The sequence below is a fragment of the Vulpes vulpes genome, chromosome 2 (assembly GCF_048418805.1).
Source record: "Vulpes vulpes isolate BD-2025 chromosome 2, VulVul3, whole genome shotgun sequence".
NCBI classification, from domain to species: Eukaryota; Metazoa; Chordata; class Mammalia; order Carnivora; family Canidae; genus Vulpes; species Vulpes vulpes.
In genome coordinates, this window is record NC_132781.1 from 26717190 (window position 1) to 26734162 (window position 16973).

The 16973-nt window shown below is 38.3% G+C and overlaps 1 protein-coding gene across 15 annotated transcripts in view; it reads right to left on the reverse strand.

Annotated features, from left to right (window-relative positions):
* SPAG9 (sperm associated antigen 9) overlaps positions 1–16973 on the reverse strand; it is a 145008-nt gene that overhangs the window by 59853 nt on the left and 68182 nt on the right. For 8 of the 15 annotated variants that reach the window (XM_025995937.2, XM_025995936.2, XM_072747484.1 and 5 more), the window contains one exon: positions 16699–16849. In XM_025995937.2, the coding sequence (XP_025851722.1) occupies positions 16699–16849 (151 nt within the window). Of the gene's footprint in view, positions 1–6041; positions 6084–16698; positions 16850–16973 lie in introns of all 15 variants that reach the window. The other 7 variants (XM_025995935.2, XM_025995932.2, XM_072747483.1 and 4 more) reach the window with 1 other exon arrangement.

A 16973-nucleotide genomic window follows, 5' to 3' on the forward strand; every position in this document is an offset into this window, starting at 1 on the left:
TGAAGCTATTTGAAAAATAATTTGAGGTCCATTTGTTTTTTCTTAAAATAAGCTCTATGCCCAATGTAAGGCTTGAACTCATGACCTTGAGATCAAGTCCCATGCTCCACCAACTGAGTCAGCCAGCTGTCCTTTGAGGTCAATCTTGTACTTGTCATTTGTCTCTTAAATAAAAGTAGAAAAATGATTTCCTCTTCCTCCTAATCACCCTATCCCCAATGTCTAGTTACTTTTACCTTAAAAAAAAATTACTTAGCAATTAAAGAGTTCATAACATAAGCAGTTTGGCAAAAGCCCTCCTCCCCAAATTCTTGTGGATCTGGGAGTATAAAATAAAGTAACCATGAGAGCTGAACCTAAACTAGGAAAAGGACTCTGCCATCTTCTCAAGGTTTGGGGCTACAAGGAAGTGGTAAATTAGTATCTGCTTAGAAGAAAATGTTTTAAATTTGTCATGGGCTATCCAAGTAACATGAGATTTATTTATCTATAACTTCCCTTTTATAGTTTTACCATATAAAAATATTTTACACTCATTAAAATAGCTTACTGTGTGGGCTGTACTTCTGGATCTCAGGGAGAGCCAAGGAGAGAAGCTCTCAATTTTAGGGGACCATTTTCAAAAGAGGCATTTCTTGTTGGTCTCCCAGGCAGTGGTGACATAAAGCTCCTAAGATTAGTAGGAAAGCACTGACATGGGAAAAGTCTCTGCTACAATGTTTGGTTGGAAGCACAGTATTCTTGTATCTCCTATGGAAGAAATTATGAAATTCTGTCACTAATAATGCCTCCAACAAGATAGAAGAAAGACAAGCCTAAATATTAATCTGTTAAAAGATAAAGTATATCACTTTTGGTCAACAGTAAGCTCATAAGATGTGCAATGGGACACCTGGGTGGCTCAGCTGTTAAGCCTAAGCTGCCTTAGGCTCAGGGCGTGATCCCAGAATCCAGGATCAAGTCCCACATTGGGCTCCCTGAGGGGAGCCTACTTCTCCCTCTGCCTATGTCTCTGCCTCTTTCTGTGTCTCTCAAGAATAAATAAATCTTAAAAAAAAAAAAAAAAAAAGATACAATGTACAAGATAAGAAAAATCATGGGGTGCCTAGGTGGCTCCGTCGGTTAAGCACTAAGGCTCAGCTCATGATCCCAGAGTCCTGGGATTGAGCCCCCGTCAGTCCCTGCTCAGCAGGGAGTCTACTTCTCCCTTTCCTCACCCTTCCCCTTCGCTCATGCTCTCTTGCTCTCTCAAATAAATATAATCTTTAAAAAAAGAGAGAGAAAATTATTAGAACCTAAATGAAAACTGTAAGCATTTATAAAAATTATCCTATATAAAGTTTCAGAGGAGTTACATGCTATTATTTGACATTTAGTCTGTAGCTTCTGGAGACCTCCAGTTCCTATTTTATACCAGTCATTTGCCAACCAGCACTGCTTTAGCTAATTTTTTTTTAAGTATTTATTTAAATTCCACTCAGTTAACAGTGTAATAATACTAGTTTCAGGTGCAGAATATAGTGATTTAATACTTTTATACATCACTTGGTACTCATCACACTAAGTGTACCCCTCAATCCCCATCACCTATTTAATCCACCCCCCACCCACTTCCTTAATGTTAACTATCAGTTCTTGCTTCCCCCCACCACACTGCCTTTGGTCATTTGTTTCTTAAATTCTGCATGAGTTAAGTCATATGATAGGTCTTCCTCTGACTTATTTCACTTAGCATAATATTCTCTAGCTCCATCCATGCTGTTGCAAATGGCAAGGTTTCATTCTTTTTTATGGCTGAGTAATATTCCATTGTATACACATATCATCTTTATCAATTCATCAGTTCATAGAGAAATAGGCTGTTTCTATAGTTTGGCTATTGTAGATAACAAGCTATAAACACTAGGGTGCATGTGTCCCTTTGAATTAGTAATTTTTGTATTCTTTGAGTTAATACCTAGTAGTGCAACTGCTGGATCAAAGGGCAGTTTATTTTTAACTTTTTGAGGAAACTCCATACTGTTTTCCACACTGGCTGCACTAGTTTACATTCCCACCAACATTCCCCTTTCCCTGTATCCTGGACAACATCTGCTGTTTAGCTAATAGTCTCGACTACAATTGCCTCTTTATATGAAGAACCCTAGCTTATCAATTCAATTGCTTGGTGTCATTAAGATACCCTCTTCAAACATATGCTGATGTAGGTCCCTTCACGGCTGTCAAGTCTCTTTCTCATAAATGTACTTCTTTTATAACCTATTCCCCAACCCCCCTTTAGTCATTAAGGAAATCTCAAATTGTAGGCTGTGCATATCACTGGAGAATGTCCACAAAAAAGCAGAAAACTGATCTTGGATTCCAGTGCTACGACCAGAGGGGAATGCCTTCCTATGCATATTAAACTGTGCTTTAAAAAGTAGGTGTTAGGGTACCTAGGTGGCTCAGTTGGTTAAGCGTCCAACTCTTGATCTCAGCTCAAATCTAGATCTCAGTGTTGTGTGTTCAAGCCCCATGTTGGGCTCCATGTGGGGTGTAGAGCCTACTTTTAAAAATAATTGGGACACCTGGGTGGCTCAGGGGTTGGGTGTCCGCTTTCGGCTCGGGGCGTGATCCTGGGGTCCCGGAATCAAGTCCCGGATTGGGCTCCCTGCATGGAGCCTGCTTCTCCCTCTGCCTGTGTCTGCCTCTCTTTGTGTCTCTCATGAATAAATAAACAAAATCTTTTAAAAATAAAATTAATTAAAAGATAAAAAGGATAGATAAAATTAAAAGATAAAAGAACATTCAAAAATGTTATACAGGGGATCCCTGGGTGGCTCAGCGGTTTGGCACCTGCCTTCCACCCAGAGTGTAATCCTGGAGTTCTGGGTTCGAGTCCCACATTGGGCTTCCTGCATGGAGCCTCCTTCTCTGTCTGTGTCTCTGCCTCTCTTTCTCTGTCTCTCATGAATAAATAAATAAATAAAATCCTTTAAAAAAAATGTTATACAGGGGAACCTGGGTTCAGTGGTTGTGCCTCTGCTTTCAGGTGAGGTCATGATCCTGGGGTCCTGGGACTGAGTTCCATATCAGGCTCCCTCAAGGGAGCCTGCTTCTCCCTCTGCCTATGTCTCTGCCTATCTCTTTGTCTCTCATAAATAAATAAATAAACAAATAAATAAACAAATAAATAAAATCTTTTTAAAAAATGTTATATGAATAGGAAACAAGCACAAAAAATGCTCAACATTACTAATCATCAGAGAAATACAAATAAAAACTACAGCATCACCTCACATCCATTAGGATGGCTACTATCAAAAACAAACAAAATAACAAGTGTTGTTGAGATGCATCCATTAGGATGGCTACTATCAAAAACAAACAGAAAATAACAAGTGTTCTTGAGATATGGAGAAATTTGAACCCTTGTACACTGCTGGAAAGATTATAAAATGTTGCACCTTGCTTGGAACACAGCATGGTATTTCCTCAGAAAACTAAAAATAGAACTATCATATGATCCAGCAATACCCCTCTAGGTATATATCCAAAAGAACTGAAAGCAGGGCACCTGGTGGCTCAGTGGTTGAGCATCTGCCTTTAGCCTGGGTCGTGATCTCAGGGTCCTGGGATCTAGTCTCACATCAGGATCCCCGCAGGGAGCCTGCCTCTCCCACTACCTAGGTCTCTGCCTCTCTCTCTGTCTCTCATGAATAAATAAATAGAATCTTAAAAAAAAAAAAAATTGAAAGAAATTTGCTCCACCCATGTTCATAGCAGCACTACTCCCAATAGCCTAGAGGTAGAAGTGACCCAAATGTCCATGAAGGGATGAATGGATGTATCAAATGCGGTCTATATATACAATGGAATATTATTCAGCCTTAAAAAGAGGAAAACCCAACATATACTACAACAGATATGAATCTTGAGGACAAAATGCTGAGTGAAATAAGCCAGTCACAAAAGACAAATATCATGGTTCCATTTACACAACACCTAAAGCAGTCAAACTCTTAGAAAAGAAAGTAGAATGATTGTTGCTGGGGTGGGAGAAGGGGAGAGAGGGAGTTGTTTCATGGGTACAAAGTGTTAGGTTTGCAAGATGAAAAAGTTCTAGAGATCTGCTTCACAACGTGAATATTCTTAACATTACTGAACTATGCACTTAAAAATGATTAAGATGGTAAATTTTAGGGGCACCTGGGTGGCTCAGTCGGTTAAGCATCTGCCTTCAGCTCAGGTCATGATCTTAGGGTTCTGGGATTGTGCCCCAGGTCGTGGAGGGGGCAGGGGGGGAGTCACTGCTCAGCAGGAAGCCTGCTTCTCCCTCTACCTCTGCCACTCCCTACATTCATGTGCATACTCTCTCTCAAATAAATAAGTAAAAAAAAAAAAAAAAGAAAAAAATGGTAAATTTTATTCTGTAGGTACTCACTACACACAAATAAGAAAATAGGTGTCATTACTTTTAGCTTCACTTGAGATACCAAAGTGAAAACTATCTGTCTTGTGCCATTTTATTACTGGCTTTAGATACCAGGTAAAAGTCTATAAACCTCTACAAAGTATCTTCAGTTGTTTCATTCATTAAATTCCTCCCTCATGTGCTCAGTCCTGAACAGAATATGTATGTTGTTATTCAGCATTGCCGTTACTATTTATGTTTTGAGAGACTATAACGTAAGTTTACAATTATAAAAGACAAATTTATCTAAGGACAGTTTAGAAATGGGGGCGCTTGGTTCAGCATCTGACTCTTGGCTTCAGCTCAGGTCATGATCTCAAGATCCTGAAATCAAGCTCTATGGTGGGGGTCTGCTTGAGATTCTCTCTCCTCCCTCTCAACCCCTCCCCTCACTCCTGCATGAACTCATGCTTGCGCGCTCTCTAAGTAGTAAGTTAAATAAATAAATAAATAAATAAATAAATAAATAAATAAATAAATAAGATCTGGAAAGAAGGAAAGAAAGATATGTTCCAGTGTAATGTTTTCCTAAGTAGCCTGCCTGCCTTCATCTGAAATAAGATAAACAAAGGGGCAAGCTATTGTTACAGAAGTGTCTTTTTTATTCAGATTTTAAGCCTAATGAAAGTAAAGACAAAATTATAAAAACTAGGCCCATGTATCCCCACTATAACACTTAATCACCTTATATTTCAATTTTTATATTTACAATCCTTTCTACACAAAGTTAAAATGTTAAAGCAGTGGTTCTTAAGCTCTTTTGATTTACAGCTCTATGATATAAAAGAATTATAAAATTCTATATGTACATGTATTTTCTTGATGTTTTATGACTTTGATTCCTAAAGGAGTCTGTGGCCAAAAAAACACTGAAAACCCTAACCCTAAGCACAATTAGAAGTTAATTATATTGTGGGTTTAAGAAAATTCTGATTACTAGAAGTATGAATGTCCTAACCCTGAAGATATTTCTGAAGAAAGGGGACACTGTTTCACTGTCACAGATCAGCTGTAGTGCTTCCATGGACCTGGATGGGTAGGAGGCCTGACCTGGCGTGTAGGAAAAAGCCTTGTCTTTATATCCCCAATGCCCAGCATATCAAGCCTGACGTGAGAAGGCTCATAACAGATGTTTGCTGAATAAAGCTAACAATGCCCTGATTAAAGCTGAAGAAATCTGTTCATCGAGGGAGGCAGCCTACAGTACAATGACACACTGGGGCTGTCTCCAGGATACACACAAGTTATGTACATTCTGTCTTGAGAAATGTATTTGTGCAAATTTGTGCAAGGGTATTTGCGTGTTTCTTACCTAGAGCTGGGTAGATGGAAATAGGCTGAATTTCCATATGATTTACTTAGATTTCTCTTCTTTATTTTAAAATGCTGTCTTTGGGGGAGGAGTAATTTATAGATTACAGTAAAGCCCTAGCAACCACTACAGAAATAATTCTCTTATATTTCAGTGAAAAACATCAGTAGTCTTCCAAACTGAGCACTAATGTCTTGAGAATAGCAGTTGAATAAGTAACCAGTAGTTAATTGTGTTTGTTTAGTTTTGGAAAGTGATCTGAAATACCATTCTCACCTCCTGTTCTACAGCCTTCAGAGATTCAGGACTACTGCTGACCTGGGAAGAAAGAAAGATTATACGAGAGACAACAAGATCATGTATTTATTAGGTGTTAGCACATTCCTAAGTATCTTTGGCTTGTTTTACCATTCAGGATAACATGATCTCTCTAATCTACTATGTTAAAATGAGGATTTGTGGGTTTTGTTTTGATTTGACTTAAAAACACTTTCCTCAGTTTCCTCAAAAAGTCGAAAAATAGAACTACCCTATGTCCCAGCAATTGTACTACTAGGTATTTACACCAACGATACAAATGTAGTGATCCAAAGAAGCACCTGTACCCTAATGTTTACAGCAGCAATGTCCACAATAGCCAAATTATGGAAAGAGCCCAGATGCCATCAACATATGAATAGATAAAGATGTAGTATATATATACAATGGAATATTACTCAGCCATAAAAAAACCCAAAACCTGCCAATTGCAAGGACATGGATGGAACCAGAGAATATTATGCTAGGCGAAATAAATCGATCAAAGAAAGACAATTATATGATTTCCCTCATATGTAGAATTTAAGAAACAAAACAGTGGGGTGCCTCGGTGGCTCAGTAGGTTAAGCAGCTGCCTTCGGCTCAGGTCATGATCCCAGGGTCCTGGGATCCAACCCCACATAAGACTCGCTGCTCAGCGGAGAGCTTGCTTCTCCCTCTCTCTCTGAGGCTCCCCCGCTTGTGCTCGCTCACTCTTGTTCTTTCTCTGTCAAATAAATAAATGAAATCTGAAAAGAAAACAAAAAGAAACAAAACAGAGGAACATGTGGGAAGGGAGGGAAAAATAAAACAAGAAAGGGTGACAAACCATAAGAGACTTTTTTTTTTAAGATTTTATTTATTTATTCATGAGAGAGAGAGAGAGGTAGAGACATAGGCAGAGGGAGAAGCAGGCTCCCTGAGGGGAACCCGATGCAGGACTCAATCCCAGGATCTGGGATCATGACCTGAGCCAAAGGCAGATGCTCAATCACTGAGCCACCCAGGTGCCCCAAGAGACTCAATCATAGGAAACAAATTGAGGGTTGCTAGAGGAGAGTGAGATGGGGGGTGGGGGTAACTGGGTGATGGACATTGAGGGCACATGATGTAATGAGCACTGCATGTTATATAAGACTGATGAATCACTGAACTCTTATCTCTGAAACTAATAATATACTGTATGTTAATTGAATATCAATTGTTTAAAAAGTACAAGACACACACAATAAAAAAAATAAAAACACCTTTAAGCTTCTAGTTTAAGAGATATTATAGTTCAGGGGTCACCATGTCAAACCTAATACTTCATCAATAAGCAGCTCATCACTTAGCCCTTTTATCTATTCATACAGCCCTGAAATCTTTTTCAAATCTATTCTAATCATCTAGAATATTTTTTTTATCATCTAGAATATTTAACATGCAAATATTCCAGTACACTTGGAAATGTTTACTGTACCTTCCTTTTACCCCGTCATTTCAGAAACAGACATCACTAATAATTGAAGGGTGACCAATATTGAAATTCTTTTTCACAAAAATACCTATTTATTCATTTTCTATCTGTACATTTCCCTCTATGAGCAAGTGTTTCTTTCTTCTTCTTCTTTAAGATTTGATTTGACAGAAAGAGAGCATAAGCACTGGAGGTTGGGGAGAGAGAAGCAGGCTCCCTGCTGAGTAGAGAGCCCAACACCAAGCTCCATCCCTGAACCCTGAGATCGCAACCTGATCTGAAGACAGATGCTTAACCAACTGAACCACCCAGAAACCCGAAGACAAGTGTTTCTCTTAAACACAAAGCAACCAGAAGCTTTAAATATTCTTGTTCTGGAAATTCATCAAAGTCTTTGAAAAGCCTAAAATATGGCTGTAGGCTCTCTGTTAATTCTCTCAAAAGCCACAGATTAGCAAGGCATGATTCACTTTATAGAAATCAGACTGCCTCTCAATTTTTTTTTATATGATCTTTGATTCTGGGTTATTATTATATTTAACCCTTATCAACTATTTATCAAATGCTGGTGGGGGGCAGGAACTGGGTGGCACTCTCTCTACATAACAATGGAAAGACTGCCAACACACATTTTTTCATGAAAAACAAACCAGCAAGCAGCAGGAAAATACTTAGAGCACCTAGCCATTTATCTTACATATTGAGTGTGTTACCTATTTTGCATATGTAAAAGAAAAACGTCTGAAGGACAGATACACCAACTATTCACAATGCCTGGGGAAAAGTAGTATTTAGGGCTGGAGAAACTTTTTAGTCTAGATTCTTCAATATTATTTAAAACCAGGAAACTGTGGGGGCAGCCCCAGTGGCCCAGCGGTTTAGCACCGCCTTCAGCCCAGGGTGTGATCCTGGAGACCTGGGATCGAGTCCCATGTCTGGCTTCCTGCATGGAGCCTGCTTCTCCCTCTACCTATGTCTCTGCCTCTCTCTCTCTCAATGTCTCTCATGAATAAATAAAATCTTAAAAAAAATTCAGGAAACTGTTAACAGTTAAAAGTTTTTTAACCCTGTTTTATAAAATATTTGGACTCCTAGAACACTGTAATAGCATTTCTAGTTTCTGGCATAGTGGGCACTCAGATATTTTATTCATTCATTCATTCATTCATTCATTCATGAGAGACATACACACGCACAAAGACAGAGAGCGGCAGAGACACAGGCAGAGGGAGAAGCAGGCTCCATGCGCGGGACTCGATTCTGGTTCTCCAGGATCACGCTCTGGGCTGAAGGTGGCACTAAACCGCTGGGCCACCCGGGCTGCCCACTCAGATATTTTTTAATGCAAAAAGCAGGTAATTTGTCTTTAACAGGAAATTATTAAAGTTATTTTTCTTACTCTAAAAGCTACCTTAAATATTAAATATCAATAAGAATAATAAATACTTCTGAGCAAATTACTTGAAAAGAAACCACCTTTGAAATATGAGCTGTAAAAACCATGATTTTCAAATTGTATTATTTAGATTTTTACCAATGTTCATTCTCAACATACAGTAGCATCTTGGTCAACATACAATCCAGTAAATATGTCAAAAAGAAAAAACCTCACTGTAAATAATTCCATTAAGAACTAATTCCATTCCCCCTAAGAAAGAACGAATTCCATTCCCCTATCTCTAAGAAACAGTTTAAAGGAGGAGAAGGGGGGATCCCTGGGTAATATATAATATAAATGAATGGAGAATACAACAGAAGCATCAAAGAAAGAGCCTAGAAGCAATCACATTTCAAGCAACAAACACATGTGGTACCTAGATCTTGGTTCCTAAATACAAGAACCAGGGCTCAGACATAGAATAAAAGCCGGGAGCATCTTACAGTGCCAGGAAGGAAGTACTCAAAAAAGTAAGGGGCATGTTGAAAGCATACAGAAGTCCACCTAAAAAGCTCCCAATTCCGAAGCTGGAACAATTTGCACAATAAAATAAACGATAGCATTGGATAACCTAGAGAATAAAACAAATGTCCATAACTTCAAGGAAGGAAGGAAGGAAGGAAGGAAGGAAGGAAGGAAGGAAGGAAGGAAGGTCTCATCCTTACAGAAGAATTCCAGTTAACATAAAATGGATGAAGAAAATAGAAAATAACCACTGGAACACCACAGTAATAACTGTAAAATCCAGTGACAGAACTACAATAAGTAGATGAAAATTTAAAGAGAAATAGGATATTTGCACAGTCTCAAAGCATATCCACCAAGATATTTTTTTTTTAAGACTGATTTATTTTAAAGAGAGAGCGCACAGGTGTGTGCAAGAGCAAGAGGGGAGAGGCAGAGGGAGAGGAACGAAGAACATCAGAGAATCTGAAGCAGCCTTTTTGCTGAGCACAGAGCCTGATGTGGGGCTCAAATTCAGGACCCTGAGATCCTGACCTGAGCCAAAACCAAGAGTCAGATGCTTAACCAACTGTGCCACCCAGGCGCCCACCCCAAGATCCTTATTAATTATAAGGGGAAAAACAGTTAACAGGGTAGAGAAACCCAACACACATCAGCTAAACCAAGCAATCAAGGTTAATAATCACTACTAAGGTATGTTGTTTCTGCAATCTTCTTGCCAAAAATACAAAATGTCAATCTAATTATGAGAAATCATTAGAGAAGCACAGTATGTCAGACATTTTACAATATAATTAACCAATGCTCTTCATGCCTCAAGGCCAAGATTAAGGAACCGTCATTTGTTGAAAGACACCAAGAACACATAACTCAGTGCAACGTGCAACTCAGTGCAACTCAATCCAATCCTGGACTGGATTCTGAACAGAAGACAGTAGTAGAAAAACTGGTAACATCCAAATACACGTCTACAGCTTAGCTAATAATATTGCACCAATGTCAACTGTCTTAGTTTTAATAATTGTATACACTATGGTTAGTTAACACTTGTTGGTGATGGGTGATGGGTATTATAGGAACTCTCTGTACTGTTTTTGCAATTTTTCTTAAGGTTGAAAATATCTCAAAATAAAAAGTTTAAAAAATTAAGAGCTTTAACTGCTCAGAAACTTTTAATTACACACACATTTTGTAATAGGAACCTTTAATCACAAAAGACACAGGAATAAGGTTCAACCACTACAGAAATTCAAATTTGGAAAAATTAAAGAAATAGGAACTAAACTGTTAACCACAAATGGAGGAGGATGGAAAATTCTTCTGAATAAGAATGCTGGCTCTGTTTAGCCATTTCCTGTTCTGTATGCTAAGCACATCTCCTGAAGAATGCAGCACACATTGACCACTGGCTTTACATACCAAACCGTGCTAATAAGAGCTTCTCACAGCAGTTTTACTAAAGTATTTCAATTCATATGATTTTAAAAGAACTCTTAAAATTTTACAAGTAGGTATCCATCCAACTTGAAATTGTTTTTCTCAGTTCTAAAAGTCATATTTTACTAACAATCACCAACCCAGAAGACTCTTCAAAGAAAAAAATATTTGGAGGGAGTATATATGCAATATGCAGTCACTCACACATACATCTTTAGGCATGTGCCGGATAGTAAACACATATAGGTATATATACACGTATATGTGAAACTAGATGGAAATCTGTGAAATTGCTGGCAAACTGATACAAAGGTCTAGAAAAGAGCATCAATATTCAATGTATAGGATTCTTTAAATGATACTTGAAACACTTCATTCTCTCTCTTCCCATATTTGGGCATAAGGAAGGGCTATCTGACCTCTGAACATGTGAAGCAGTGAAGAACTTCAACACCACTAGTAAGAGAACGTCTCTGGGGGGGGGGGTAATTTAGCAATATCTATCAAAATCTTAAATATATGCTGATTCAGTAATCCCACTTACGGGAATCATAAATACAAGTAGAAAATTATGTATAATTCACTACAGCATTGTTTGTAATAGCAAAGGGCTAGGAAAAACAGATGTCCCGTCAACAAAGTAGATTTTAACTATAGCTGGGGTATGTGATCTCTCCCCACCTGCCCTGCCTCTACAATTCTGATACATCAATGATCTTCTTCACTGCCTTGTTTTCAATTCCTCTTTCTACTGGACTCTTCTAAGCACACAAACAACCCACTGCCTCCCACTCTAAGAGTACCTCTCCCACCAGCCAACTCAAGTTACCCTTTTCCCTCCTGCCATTACAACCACCTGTCTGGAGTCCTGACCCTTTCTAGTTCCTCCTTTCATGATTCTTGTTCACTCCTATTACTGGTCCTGCAACTCAGACTGCTCAAACCTGTATCTACAAATTGACAAATTCAATCCTCATCCTGTTTGATTTATCCATACCAGCTGACCCTGCTAACAACTGCTTCCATTCTAAAGCTCTCTTGTCCTTTGACTTTCAGGGCCACAATCTTTTACGATCTCTCTTCTCTGCCACTTCCACCCAATGCTCTTCTTTCCCTGTACATCTTCTGCCCCTCATTCCAACTCTATGTGGATGCGGCCCTCCTCACCTGCTCGGTCTCTCACATTCTATGCCTGGAGTGCCCTTGCTTGGGGAGGCCCTCATCATCCTGTTTAAGATCTGACACCCTAAAGCCTGGCTGCCCCTTTGCATGGATGTCCTTCACACTGCTGGGGCCCTAACTCTCTACACCAGGCGACCCCTAGATGGATATACTCTAAACCTTTCTCAGGTTATAGACGTGCACCAGCCCCACCCCCACTTCACCCTATGGATGCTTAACCTTGCTTTGCCCTACAGAGCAGCTTCAGGACTGAATTGTGCAGGAAAGAGGAAGGGCAGATAATGCAATACTACAACATGTAAATAATCACACCTTTATAGCAAGCCTTGATATCTAGTAGGGCAAGTTCTTATTCTCATTATTCTTCTTAAGGACTGTCTCAGGTTACTCTTGGCCTTTTCTTCTCTAATGCCTTCTTTCTTGGCAGCTTATTTGTGAATATAATTCAGTTAGATGAACAACCCCACCTTAACATTTTTTTGCTCATTCCCAGTTTTAGCACTTTCATAATACATTTTTAACAGAACAGCTTGGGTGATTCAACACAAGTTGCTTTTTACCTGTTTCACTAGAAACACCCTCAGTAAGAAATCTCTGTTAATGATGCAATATAAACTCCTCTGCTTTCTAGTGATTTCTAAACTAGAAGGCCATTAACAGGGGTGTCAGATGAGGCTTCACGTAAGCTGTGGCATTTTGACTGGCCTTCAAAGAAGACTGTTTCCACTAGGGGTAATCTAAGCAGAACACAAATATATACATACGGGAAAACTATAAAACAAAGTAATTGGATGCAGCAGTGTGGAGGAGTTCAGAATATGAGAGTGGAAGATTCAAATTTGTGAACATCAATGTATGGAGTGCATTTACAGACATGGAACTTGAGTTACTCAGATTATGTAGAGAGGGGGGCTTAACTTTAAGCTCCAGGGAACTATGACTTAGAAGTCCAGGAGCCACAGGGGGATGGGTGTCCTGGAAGCAAAGTGAAGAAAAGTATTTCAAGAAGCAGTAAGTATTCAAATGTGTCAAATGCTGCTACAAGGTAGGGTAGGAATGAGAATTTCCCATTATATTTAGAGGGTAATCCTGAGAAAAAGGCATGTCAGCACAGTAGTTACGTCTAAAAATCTCAAAGGAGAGGTGTGACAACAACCATTCCTCAAATGTTCTAGTTTGTCCTCACCACAGAGCCTTTACAGGTGCTACGTCATCAACCATGCATGCAGGGTGCAAATCACCCCTAAAAGGCCTTCCTTTGCCACTCTAAAGTAAACATCCATCCCTACTTACTGTTTAGCCCCTTACCTTGCTTTTTTGAAACAGTACATCTCACACATACATTCTCGCACGCGCACGCAAGCGCGCGTGGGCACACACACAAGCTGTCCATCATAACACTTGAAATCTAGGGAAGCCTGTGTGGCTCAACGGTTGGGCGCCTGCCTTTGTTCCAGGGCATGATCTTGGGAGTCCCAAATTCGAGTCCACTCGATCTGGGTCTCGATCTACTACTGCTTCTCCCTCTACCTGTGTCTCTGCCTCTCTCTCTCTCTCTGTGTGTCTCTCATGAATAAATAAATAAAATCTTTAAAAAAAAAAATACTTGAAATCTATTACATCATTTGTTTACTTGTTTGTTGATCTTCCCCACAAGAATATGAGGAATAATATGTACACACACTTCTTTTTAAAGACAACTTGTGGGGCGCCTGGGTGGCTGAGTGGTTTAGTGTCTGCCCTCAGCTCGGGTCATGATCCCGAGGTCCTGGGATCCAGCCCTGCATCAGACTCCCTGCAGGGAACCTGCTTCTCCTTCTGCCTATGTCTTGGCCTCTCTCTGTGTATCTCTCATGAATAAATAAAAATCTTTAAAAAAAATTAATAAAGGCAGCTCAGGTGGCTCACAGGTTTAGCACCGCCTTCAGCCTGGGGCCTGATCCTGGGGACCCGGGATCGAGTCCTGCGTCAGGCTCCCTGCATGGGGCCTGCTTCTCCCTCTGCCTGTGTCTCTGCCTCTCTCTCTCTCTCTCTCTCGTGAATAAATAAATAAAATCTTTTTAAAAAGTTAATTAAAAAATACAAAAAAAAAAAAAAGACTTGTTCATTTTTCTAGATGCTTCATTCATGGAAGATTTTCCAGTACCTGAAGATATAATAATACCTCACTGACTACAACTCTCTTACCGTTTGAAATTTGCAATACAGCAACAAAGAAGGTCCCTAATGTTACAATCATTGGCAAATCCCCTTTACTGCCACTCTTCTGCCATGAAGCTTCCTGTAGTTCTGTTTCCTTGGTTATAATCCATCATATGGTTTTCTCACAGAACATTTTCACCTTAACCTTACTTCACAGAAAACTGTGCTAGTAAAATTAATGTTAATTATAATTCTCACCTTCAATTTTTTCATAACAAAGGCAAAGCATGTCCTAAATACAGCTAGGTCAGCAGAGAAATGTAAGTTGTAGAAAACGTTAAATCAGAGGTAGCCTAGCCCACTTCCTATCACACAAGGACACAAAGACCAATAGGTACAAGAGACAGGCTCCATAAGTGAACTCTTAAACCTAACTCCTAGCCTTCCATAAAGTTAGAGAATGACATCTGGTTTATGATAAAGGCCTAGGTAAATAACAAAGCATATTCTAACTATTAGACATACTTTACAAAAAAAAAAAAAAGACATACTTTACAAATCAGACTTTTGCCATTTTGCAACGTACCACTTTGCTCCTAGAAATTTCTACATGTTGAGCCTTTATCTCATTAAGTGGCTCCATGTACACAGTAGACAGGGACAGGATTTTTATTCTAGAAACTCTCTGGGAAATACTTGCTTTAGTATCTCTAAAGCAGGATACCAAAACCAAAACAAAAATACCTCTCTGGCTTAAGTCCATATTAATAATCTGTTAATCAGTTTATAACTTTCAGTAAAGTTCTGTCACAGCATGTTACTGGATTAAACAACAAGAGAATTATAATAATCTTCTCTTTGAGGTTCCTTTTTGGAATATAATTAAAATATAGTTAACCAGATGGTATACATTTTTGATGTACTAAAAGTATCCCTCCTACTTAATTTTGTTTTGGGAAAGGGACACAGTAAGTAGGCGAATTGAGGAACGGGTATTTTGAAAGACCTAGTAAACCTACAGGCAGGCTAAAAAAAAAAAAAAAAAAAAAAAAGGCCAGAGTGGCAGTAGGAGTAAAGAATTAGAGAGTTTCCTAGCAGCATCACTGTGGACTGATATTGAGCAGGTGCATGATTAGCTTCTAATAAACTGAGCAACAAGGAAAAGAGAAGGGGAAAAGGTGAGGCCAGTCTTAATGTTAAAAATACTTTTCAGTGGGAGAAAAGCTATCAAATATTGATTGCTTACTGTTCTGAGCACATTTCAAAGGTCAATGAAATGATTCTAAATGCCTCTACCAGAGCTGAGTGTATTTTATTCCAAAAAAGTCTTCCTAACATCTAAAACAAATAGTTCATTCAACAAACATATTCTGAGTGGCTACTCCGTGCTAGGCACTTTTCTAAGTGCTGGGGATACAGAAATAAGTAAACCACATAGATTTTATGTCCTGATTGGAGAGAAAGAGACAAAGTAATTAAGTAGTAAATGACTTAGTATTTTAAAAGTATAAGAGCTATCTTTAAGCACTTAGACCATAATAAAAGTACTTTGGAAAAAAGAAAGCAAGGAGATAAGATGTAATCTACCTGTATTCATTGTAGGTGACCTATTTGTTTTATGATAATGAAACATTATCTTATATAATCAATATTCTTTATAAATTCTTTTATAATCAATATTCTTTATAAATATCAACTTTATAAGATTTAGAATAATTTTAATTTTTTTAAGTTTATTTATGTATTTGTTTAGGTAATCTCCACACCCATCATGGGGCTCAAACTTTCAACCTCAAGATCAAGAGTTGCATGCTCTTCTGACTGAGTCAGCCAGGTGCCCCAATTTTAAATATTTTTTGAACTATTACCATATCTCCCCTCTATTAGAGTATACTATTAATTATACTTATAATTTCTTTGACAGTATGTTCTTGGTCAAGAATATAATCTATAAAGAACTAAAGTCAGGGCTTTTGAGCTAAACACAATGCACTTTTGGATATTGCTTTATGAAGGGTTTTGAGGAAGAAAATCTTTTTTTTTTTTTTTTTAGAAAAAACAAAGCCTTACTAAATTATGAAACTTCAACAGTGAACCAAGGGTTTCCAGTACCAATGATTTTCAATTCTAAAAAAACATCATTAAGATCACTAGTTACCCCACCTAAAATTTGTATGATCAAATAAATATCAAAATAGCCTATATCAAAGAGAAATTTTGATTAATCATGTCATTAGTATACTAATGACAAGATTATAACAAGTCAAGATTATAACAATGCTTGACTTTGTTTTCCTATATAACTTGAAAAAATAGTAAAAAAACTCTTTGGGAAGAGCTCATTTCCAATTTAAAAGAAAGGCAAAAATAAACAAATAAAAGGCATTAGTTTTACAAGATAAAAATGTATACAAATAAAATGCATTTGTTTTGTTTTAGTTAATCTAGTAGTTCAATTTGGGTAAGAAAGCTTATACAACGTAAATTGAAGATTTCAGCAGAATGAAGCTTACCTTCAGGCTGGTATGAGAGCGAGGTTGACTTAATTCTTGGAATTTCCATTGCTCTGATCCAGGGGTCTCTCCACCTTTCTGGGTGTCAGGTGTAAGCAATCCATCTCCAGCAGGTAACGGGAAAATCCCTAATGATATAGGACGTTCTTTTCTATTGAAGAGGGGAGAAAAAATTAAGCATGCATTCATTCCTTTTAATTTTTATTCATCATGACTATAAGTAATAAGCCTGGGCTGTCACTGTTTTAGAATAATCACTCTTAAAGAATACCATC